The 11132-nt window shown below is 37.3% G+C and overlaps 1 protein-coding gene across 1 annotated transcript in view; it reads left to right on the top strand.

The window, feature by feature from the left end:
* Positions 1-1965: 1965 nt before the first annotated feature.
* LOC137243844 (uncharacterized) overlaps positions 1966-11132 on the top strand; it is a 106476-nt gene continuing 97309 nt past the window's right edge. The window contains exon 1 of the mRNA XM_067772052.1: positions 1966-2416. Within this exon, the coding sequence (XP_067628153.1) occupies positions 2191-2416 (226 nt within the window). The 5' untranslated portion in view covers positions 1966-2190. The remainder of the gene's footprint in view (positions 2417-11132) is intronic.

The following is an 11132-nucleotide window of genomic DNA, read 5'->3' as shown; positions in this document are numbered from 1 at the left end:
GGTATGGTTGAAAGGTTTCATAGACAACTAAAGACTACTATAATAGCTAGAGAGGACACAAATAATTGGTATGACGAGTTACCGGTTATATTACTTGGTTTGCGATCTATTTACAAAGAAGATATTTCGGCTACACCAGCGGAAATGGTTTTCGTTTGCCAGGGGAAATGGTTGTGCCATCAGCTAAAAATTTCACATCAACTGAAATTTTAAGTAATTAAGGTGAACATTTTCGAAATGTTAGATCAAATTTAAGTCATCATAAAGATTCTGATACTGGAATTTACGTTCCAAAAGATCTTCAAAATTGTAAATTTGCATTTGTTAGAGTCATTAATAAACATTCATTACAACAACCATATGAAGAACCTTACAAAATTGTGGAAAAAGACCAAACATGTTTTAAACTTGAAATAGATAATAATATTAAAACTATTCCTATTGATAGATTAAAACAACACTAAGAATTTACATAAAAAGAGAGTTACGTTCAATTTGTTTAATGATACATTTTCTTGAAGGGGGAGTAATGTAGGGTTCTTATTATTTTTATTTAACTTTGTATTTTAGTTACTTTGAACTTTGTAATTTTTAAATGTATTATCAATATTTTAAGTTTCAATATTGATTTTTCAATTTTCAAAAATCTTCATTGTTGTGAAAAATAAAGAAAGAATTTGATGCATACTTTTAGGCTTTTTTTTTTAAATATAATTTAAAGTTTTGTTAAAAAATAATACGTGGTTTCAATTACTACAATTAACACCTTTCGTTTGATACCCATATTGTACAAACACATTCTAAAGTCACCCCTGGTCCACCTTTATGGCGATATTTGGCAACGGCTTCCACCTATAGAACTAAGGCCCACTCCCTTTAAAATACTCAGTAACACCTTTCTTTTGATACCCATATTGTACAAACACATTCTAGAGTCACTCCTGGTCCACCTTTATGGCGATATCTCGAAAAGGCGTCCACCTATAGAACTAAGCCCCACGCCCTTTTAAAATACTCATTAACACCTTTCATTTGATACCCATACCGTACAAACAAAGTCTAAGTTGCGATACCTCGAAAAAGCGTCCACCTATAGAACTAAGGCCCACCCTCTTTTAAAATACTCATTAACACCTTTCTTTTGATACCAATATTGTACAAACGCAATCTAGAGTCACCCTGGTCCACGTTTATGGCGATACCTCGAAAAGGCGACCACCTATACAACTACCACCACTCCATTTTAAAACCCTCATTAATACCTTTCATTTTATACCCATATCGTACAAACACATTCTAGAGTCACCCCTGGTCCACCTTTATGGCGATACCTCGAAAAGGCGACCACCTATACAACTACCACCACTCCATTTTAAAACCCTCATTAATACCTTTCATTTGATACCCATATCGTACAAACAAATTCTAGGTTCACCCCTGGTCCACCTTTATGGCGATATCTCGAAACGGCGTCCACCTATGGAACTAAGGATTACTCCCTTTTAAAATACTCATTAACACCTTTCATTTGATACCCATATCGTTCAAAAAAATTCTAGAGTCAACCCTGATCCACCTTTATGGCGATATCCCTAAATGGCGGCCACCTATAGAACTATGGCCCACTCCCTCATAAAATACTCTTTAGTGCCTTTCATTTGATAGACAAGACATACAAACACATTCCAGGGTTTCCCTCGGTTCATTTTCCTACATGGTTATTTTCCCTTATGTTGTCACCATAGCTCTCAACTGAGTATGTAATGTTCGGTTACACCCGAACTTAACCTTCCTTACTTGTTTCATTTAAATTTTGTATGTAAATATGTATGAAAATATGTATATGCATATGTAAATATGTATGAATGTGTGTCATTACACTTAATAAAAAGCCAATTATTTTTTAAACAATGCCATTCAACAGCAGCAACGTGAAGTGAAAGCGCCTAAAAGCGTGCTACAATAATGTGTGCTATAAATAAATGCATAAACACATGCGCGTATGCAATTGTGTCTGAGTGTGTATTTGAAACCATCATGGCTATGAAATTACGCAGCATCGACGTAATTCGTAATTACAATTATCCTAAATATAAAAAATAACATTACAACATCGCGTGAATAAACCAACATCTATTTTAGTATTTATTTGTTAGTAGAGTGAGCGCGCGTGTGTTAGTGAGTGCCACGATGGGTGAACGCATAGCAGCAGCAGCGGCAACAGCTGTAAGTGGTGGCGGACGTTATTCGCGCATTGGTCCAACACCTGGTCGTGGCAGTAAGGTCGCATATACTTTGTGTCCGAGCAATGAGCCGCCCGGCGAGAAAATGCAAATACAGCGACGAATGTCCACATCGAAATCGGCACCAAATTGTGTGGCCATACCAATGTCATCCATTCAAACGAATTCAAAAGGTGAGTAACTATTTTCGTTGTCTGAACAATGGTAAACGTAAGCGTAGAAATGTAAGCGTAAGTCGTAGTCACTACACTATAGCATAATGTGGGCAGCAAGGCACAGACAGCAGATCAATGCAAGCAAGACGGTGAAAGGGAAGGGGAGCAAAGAAAGGAAAGGAAGTTTGAATTATTTAGAAATTTCAATTTATTAACGATGTTTTATTAAAAAATTATCAGTATGTTATTAAAATGTTATCGATTTGTTATAGAAAACTTATCGCATTATTATCTAGGAGTTGTCAATAATTTATCGAAAAGTTATCGATGTGTTTTATAAACGTTATTGAAAAAATTCGATTTGTTATCAAATTGTTACCAATTTTATATTGGCGCGAATGCGAAAAGTTATAAATGTGCACGTCGAAATTTTAGCTTTTTTTTATCGAAAAGTTATCGGTTTGCAAACAAAAAGCTATCGATTTGCTATCGAAAAGTTATCAAATTTTAATCCAAAAGTTATGGTTGCTTAATCAAAAAGTTGTCGATTTGTTATCAAATAATAATCGATTTGTTAGCGGAATGTTATCCATTAATTGACGGCGTGTTTTATAAAAGTTATCGAAAAAATCGATTTGTTGTCAAATTGTTAGCAATTGGCATGATTTTGAAAAGTTATTAATGTGCACGTCGAAATTTTAGCGATTTTTTATCGAAAAGTTGTTGGTTTGCAATCCATAGCTTTTCGATTTGTTATAGAAAACTTTATAAAAGTTATCGCAAAAGTAAGATTTGTTATCAAATTGTTTCCAATTCTTTATTGGCGTGAATTCGTATAGTTATTAATGTGTATATCGAAATTTTAGCGATTTTTAATCGAAAAGTTATCGGTTTGCAATCCAAAAGATATCGATTTGCTATCGAAAAGTTATCAAATTTTAATACAAGAGTTATGTTTGCTTCATCAAAAAGTCGATTTGCTATCGAATAATAATCGATTTGTTAGCGGAGTGTTACCAATTTGTTATCGGCATGTTATTGATTTGTTGCTGATTTGTTATCGAAAAATTATCGATTTATTAGCAGTATGTTATCAAAAAGTTGTCGGGTTATAGATTTGTTAACAATGACTCATCGGTTTGTTAACAAACAGATAGTCATAAAACTTAAATTGAAAAATTGATTTCACATCTGTGGCTCGCCGATAACTAGCCAATGCCAATAACAAGCCGGCCGATAACAAACCGATCACGCAGAGATAATAATATCTATAACGAATAAGCTGATAATGATAGCTTGCCGGTACCCGTTGTGACTTAAAATCAACCCATGGACGACCTCTTGTTAACTTAGAAACATTAATTTTCTAGACGTACTTCCTTGAGTTTCTTTTTAAGGGGAACATTATGTATAACGTAACGAGTCGTGCTTCCTCGTGTGAACTAGATTTCGTATGATATATGAGCATTCATTCACCTCCGTGAGTGACAGTAAACCTAATGGCCTTTGTGAAATGTTTGGTATTATATAGTGGTGAATGTGAATGCCAGTAAATGCGACGCAAAGTGTCTCAGCGTCATATATACTGGCCTCAAATGGCTGAGTAGAAGGTTTCAGATTCGAAGGGCCCTACCTCTATATAAATTGCGATTCGGGATGTAGCTTTTTTTCAAACAAATTGTAAGGTCACAGCTTCTTTTATTAATTGCTAAAATAGGATGATCTTTCACTCAGTAGTCAACGTACCGCTGACGTAAATAAATTAGATCCTCATATTCCTTCAACAAAACAAAAAAATATAGAAAAAATTGATATTATTTAAGGCTTAAAAGGAACAGAATAAACGCAACATATTTAGTCTCTATATGCATCAAAGGGACCCAGAGAGTGTTCTTCAAACTCCTCCCTTTTTTAGTGCAGATTGTGATCTATCGCCTTAGAAAGCTAACATATTTATCCCATGTCTGTACCGGGAACTGTAACATACGGCAAATGTAATCCGTCCAGCCTGGCGCAATTTAACCTTATAAAGTCGGGAAGGTGCTCATGCCGTCCCGTCTGTCTTAAATATGTCGTTGTATTATTCAATTTTGTATTTTTCAATAAACGGCCGCCGTTATGTGTCGGCTTCAAAGCCCGGAAAGACATACAAGTTTTTAGAATACAGTTTCTGTAATTAGAAAGTGAGCTTTTTAAGCGGAGTTGCTCTTCGATATTCGTCTGGCAAACACATCGACGTTTTGGATAGTGTAACCGAATTTACTGGAGATAATATACCCCATAGTTGGTTGTGGTTTAATGGAACTGCCTAGAAAGCTTTACGGATGTACGACCAGAGGGATGTTACCTTCCCAAAAAACAATATGTTCCTGATAGTTAAACCATTGAAGTCTCAAGAATTTTTTATACCAGTGAATATCTATTGAGAACATCTCGTTCACAGAGTTGCAATGACAGCTTGCCCATCTCTAGCGATATCAATAAAGCGGCTTTAAAGAGCTGCTCATGGTACATGCGTGGGTCAAAGCTCGACATACATTGACGATATTTCCTATACCAACAAATTTGAGTATCATAGTTAAGAATGGGACTATAATCCTCTTAGTGGCTGAAATAAAAAATAAATAAATGTAAGGCGCAATAACCTCCTAAGAGATCTAAGGCCGAGCTTCTCTTACAATTTGTGTCGCGCTCGTCTTGATTTTCACTACAAATTGACCGGATGGGACCTACATGTTTTATGCCGACTCCGAACGGCATCTGCAAGGCAGATGAGTTTTCACTGAGAGCTTTTCATGGCAGAAATACACCCGGAGCGCTTGCCAAACACTTCCGACGGGCGACCCCGCTTAGAAAAATTTTCGTCTAATTAAAAAACCTTATTTCTGAAATTTGGATGTTGCTTTGCCCGGGGTGTGAACCCAGGGCATACGGTGTGGTAGGCGGAGCACGCTACCATCACACCACGGTAGCCGAACTATAGCATTTTCAGGTCAAATGAAACTTTTTTCATTTTAAATGAAACTTTTTTCATTTCAAATGAATCTTTTTTCATTTCAAATGAACCTTTTTTCATTTTAAATGAAACTTTTTTTGATTTTTAAGGGGTTTTTTATGACCTACTAAAAAAATTTTCGGAAATTAAGTTTCCTTTAAACTATTCTGATCTATTTCTATATCTATATCTATAAAACAAAGTTTATTCCACCTTACGGCCCAACGTTTCGCCAAATTTCCTTTGCATCATCAGGGGCGTAATATTCTTAGATGTGGCCGTTGACAAAATTACAAATTAAAATTAAATAAAATTTACAAAAATTACACCATTAATTACATAGAAAATCGGTACCATTGATTTGTGGTACACTTTGTCACATTAAACAGTATGAACACTATAAAAATTACATTGGATTGTATAATTTTCATGTATACCAACGTTTTTAGCGGACGCTTTTGGGTCGGACTTATGAAATATTTTTTAGTAGGTCATGAAAAACCCTTAAAAATCAAAGTCAAAAAAAGTAAAAAAAAAATTAAATTTCGCAGGCTCGAAAATTATTTGTTTCGGTTTGCGTAGTGAAACGTTTTTTCCTGGCCCCAAATCCTATCGAAAAATCGATGGCGCGATATCGTTTAATAAATCGACCCATTCTAATATATATATTGTAAGTATTACATTTAAATACAATATACAATGAAAAATAATGGAATAAAAACAAATATATATGTTTTCAAAGGCCCAAAAGAGTGAAGTGCAATGTAACTACGCCGTAGAGTAGAAAAGATCACTTTTTATCGTTATGTTTTTCAGTAAAGTTAAAAAAGATCTCTCTACAGTCCACATGCTCTACTATATAGTTGGTAAAAGTAATGTTTCTCTCAATACCTTGCTATCGTTCTATGTTGTTTGGTAAGACGTTGGTCGAAGAGAAAAGCATAATACAGAGGATTCAACCGATGTGTTAGTTGGTGTCAGACAGTGAATAGGAAATACGCTCACATCATGCTCTTTGGTTCCTTCTGCGTTGCTTTATTCCTACGTTATTAACGAAGTAAGTAAGTTATGTAAGTAAGTAAGTATTAACGAAGTATATGTAGAAGAAGAATATGCTTTGTATATAAGAGGTGTAGATACAAGTAAAAAATATAGGTGCTTATTTTAAGTGGGTGGTTAAACTGTAGTATATAAGGTGCTTAGCGTAACCCTGCTACGTTATCTGTTAAAAATTGAAACGATCAAAAGGCAAGGCTAACCTAAGCCGACCTTAACTGCAGCTTAAATTCACAAAGAAAATTAAACAAAAATTTTGCCTTCAATGTGGCTAATTAGAAATAGTTGTCTTAAAGAAAAATTTGATAAATACTTACGCGTTATAAAGTACGATATAAATATATTGACAATTACCTTAGTAGTATGGTTTCATTTGACTTGAAAAAGTTTCATTTGAAATGAAAAAAGTTTCATTTAAAATGAAAAAAGTTTCATTTGACCTGAGTTGAAATGAAAGCTTGCCCATCTCTAGCGATATCAATAAAGCGGCTTTAAAGAGCTGCTCATGGTACATGCGTGGGTCAAAGCTCGGCATACATTGACGATATTTCCTATACCAACAAATTTGAGTATCATAGTTAATAATGGGACTATAACCCTCTTAGTGGCTGAAATAAAAAATAAATAAATGTAAGGCGCGATAACCTCCTAAGAGATCTAAGGCCGAGCTTCTCTTCCAATTTGCGTCGTGCTCCTCTTGATTTTCCCTACAAATTGGCCGGACAGGACCTACATGTTTTATGCCGACTCCGAACGGCATCTGCAAGGCAGATGAGTTTTCACTGAGAGCTTTTCATGGCAGAAATACACCCGGAGCGCTTGCCAAACACTTCCGACGGGCGACCCCGCTTAGAAAAATTTTCGTCTAATTGAAAAACCTTATTTCTGAAATTTTGATGTTGTTTTGCCCGGGGTGTGAACCCAGGGCATACGGTGTGGTAGGCGGAGCACGCTACCATCACACCACGGTGGCCGAACTATTTCGAACTCTTTTTTACCCTTTTCTTGAGTATTTATTCGCCCACACAAGTGCAACAGGTATTTGTTGACTTTTATGACAAACCGCATGAATACAAAAGGCGCATTTAAGACTTTGGCCAAGTGGAAACCTTTCACATGCCCAAGTAGTAAATAAAAGTGCCAAATACAGCAAAAAATATCCAACAAACCTCTATTGATCCGCTTGTCCTACTTCATTCCGTCCTTCGGTCTTCGCACACAGATGAGCAAATAAAATGCAGTGAGCCGCATAACAAAGGGGTGGTAAATAGTTTCTTGTGTAGCTTTGGCTTAATTCATACCGGCATTTCGGTTTTTGTTACGTTCCAAGTTCTTGTTTAGTTCTTGGTTCTCGTGTGTTTTTGTTTGTTGCTAAATATTTTGCTGTGCGGCATTGAAATTCATCTGTAAATGCAGAATTTTACCGCAATGAGTGGCGTCAATGGTTGGTGAAAAGCATTACAAACTGTGTCGGGATCACTTGAACTAAATGTTGCGATTGTAATTAATGCTTTTTGTTTGTTTGGGGAGGAACTTTTTTTAATGAGTCAAACGTTTTATAACCAAAATGATGGGTTTGTGTAAATGAATGTTTAGTTGTGCGAGCCTAAGACTTGTGCCTATAATGAAGTACTCCTACTGAAACTGGGGGAGGAAGTTTCTTTACAAAGTATCAAAACCATTACAGGAACTATTGTGGACTTTAGGCATTCTATAAAGATGTCTACTGACGGCCTTCGACCTGTTACCTCTTATACAGCTGTGGGATGATAGATGGGTTCTCTATAAGTCTGTCGGCGTACCTGGCTCTGAATGATGGAAGGTATTGGAAGATGTAAGGATAACCTTTGGAGTATTAAAGAGATAAGTTCTTCAAAAGATGCATAGCTCTTCCCGTAACAACGCATCGTGTACCGAAGAAAGTTTATTGATGAGCTGTATGATTGCGGATGCGATGAATGGGATTCTGTGCAGTGCAGCCACGGTTAGAGAACTCAACAACTCATCGAATAAACAAGTAGCTATTGAAGGTCTAAGTTCAATTAATGTACGATTGAGAGGGATATGGGAATGACTGCCCTCGCTTGGGGCTGCGGCGAACTACTTTTAGATTAAAATCATCCTGTGGTGCGATCGAGGTTGCTATTGGAATATCTGTCCCACTTGCGGTTGCATACAAATATTTTAAGTTTAAGAATTTCTGGGTCCAGGTCAAAGCAATGTCCTTGGCTATTATAGAGGGGGTCTGCCAGAGTGCATGTTCACGACTGAACCGAATGTAGATGGCTGTAGGGAATACGGAGCTCCCCTGATAAGCTGTGGTCTACTCTTCTATATATGGGCAACGAATCAGCTAAAAAAAAACGCTGGGTGGACACTACCTGTGACAGGTAGCGAGATCCTTGTAACCGAAAGTGGATGGCAGGCATTATACTTAAATTATTGGGTTCGCCAAGGCTCAGGCTCTCCTCAAGAGGAGACTGGACGGGCGATATGGTGAGACGTAATTTCACTCTACACTGACGGTTCCGGAATGGACTGCGGTGTTCTGCAAACATCTTAAGGTGTCGATGTCAGTTCTTGTACAAAATTTCTCTAGTATTTTTCAAGCGCAAGTTATGGGTATAGATAGGGAGTACAGCTCCTATTGGAGGACTTGTTGGAGGGCGCGAAAAGTGAATTTAATCAGAAAGCGAAGCAGCACTCACGGTACTTAACTCCACCATTACTTTGTCTTGGGCCGTCAGCAGCTACATGAGCTCGTTTCAAGCCACAGTTAACTTCGCAAACATAACCCCTATATGGGTACCTGGCCAGAAGACAGACGAACTTGCAAGGGCAGTGGAGGCGGTGGAGAGGCACGCCCACTTACATTAATCAAAAGAAACATACATAGCAGATTCAAAGAGTTAGCAGTATCCAACTGTCATTCCTCGGACACCTGCAAGATAGCCAAGCAAACCTGGCCGTATTACGATAGTAAGAGAACAGAGGACCTATTAAATAGGTCAAGGAAAGAAATCTTTATGATCACTGCCACAACAATGGGCCATTGGCCTGCACGCTGTGAGAATGGGGTTCTCTTAACAACATTCGCAGGAGCTGCGGCGATGAAGGCAACTCTAACATACACTAGGTTTTTAGCAATGAGCAGTTATATACTGCTGGAACTTAAGTAACTAGTTAAATGCTCTGTAAAAGTGTCAACAGGTTCATTGTCCGCACCAAATGGTTTGAACAGAGTGCCAACCAGCCATACTCAATCTACAGCAATTGATTCTAGAAGAAAATGGCGTCCCGTGCTCTACTTGGGCTTGGATTTTGGTATCCGGGCGGTACATCAACCAACCATCAAGGCTCGGCTGTAAATGGTGATTGGGGGTTTTGATAGGTCACTGTCAGCTTTGGCCACAACTCGGCGAAAATATTTCGGCCTCGGCTTACTAGGATCTCCGAAGTACTACTCATGGGTCGACATCGGTCTTATTCGAGTGAGCTACCGCTGCTGTGGTAACTGCCTTTTAGGTTCGCCAGAGCCTCACTTGCTACATAACCAGAATTCGTTACAGTTATGTGATATCCAACTCATTGCTTTAAAAGGTTATTCTACACAATCCTCCTCTTAAGTCTACAGAAAACCTCACGATAATGTTTATTTTTAGCCCATTAATCCGCTGGGGATATTTCTATCTCCTATTTCTACCCTGCAGCTGATATGATGATCTTTTGATATACGAACTAGTGGAATTTGTGAGGTGATACTAGAAATAGTTAGGAATTTAGTTCAGCTCTCCCTGACCCGGAGTTACCTTATCCGAGACACTTCACATGCGTACCAGTATAACATTTTTCGTAAAGTCAGACCCAAATCAGTCGGCTACGACTTTGGTAGCGCTGTTTTCAGTTATGTCCTTATCCATGCTACCAAAGTTTTGAGGGGGCAAAAAAAGGCTCTCGCGATAGTATAGCTAGTTTCGGAATGTATTTATGCCTTAGTATACCAACTTCAACAAATTATTGCATATTATAAACGTTATACCGTACTGCAACTGAACGCCCACCAGATTTAGGCTGTAGAAACTCCAGAATTTTAAAAGCTTTTTTGGATAAATAAAACATCTTCATCCATTACCTTACTCACTGAAGGATTCTTTTTACTTTGGCTTTTTAGAAAGTTCAGCTGCATTTTGGAGGCCACAAAAGCCATAAAATGTTCTACTCAATGTTCTTAGTTACCTTAAAATTTCACTAGGGATGCTCTAGGAAAAGAGCTGTGTATAAAAAACGTTTGAGAGTGCCGAGAATATTAAAACAAGAATATACAATTTATTGAAGCCTTTAATAATTTGAATTGTTGCCCAAACGAACTTACAGGGCATACATAATACAACTTTGGAGAAAACAGAAGTTCAATGCAAGAATGATTCAAAAACTAATTTTTGGGAGTTCCTGACTATTCTGCAGTTTCTGTTAACGTTCGAATCTCTGAACTGTCGAATAAATAACTCCAGTATTCAGTATTGCAAAATGGTTTTATTTGGACTACTTTGGGAGTAGTACTTCACAAATTCAATTATACTTCACTACTAGTATGTTTAAATCAAACTGATTCATTATTCCTCAGCTCGTGGTGCTTTTATACTCTCTTCTCTATGTTACCTCGTTCGCATATTTCTCCTGAGG

The sequence above is a fragment of the Eurosta solidaginis genome, chromosome 3 (assembly GCF_040869045.1).
Source record: "Eurosta solidaginis isolate ZX-2024a chromosome 3, ASM4086904v1, whole genome shotgun sequence".
Lineage (NCBI taxonomy): Eukaryota > Metazoa > Arthropoda > Insecta > Diptera > Tephritidae > Eurosta > Eurosta solidaginis.
The sequence above is the reverse complement of the archived record's forward strand: the minus strand, read 5'-3'. Positions and strand labels throughout refer to the sequence as shown.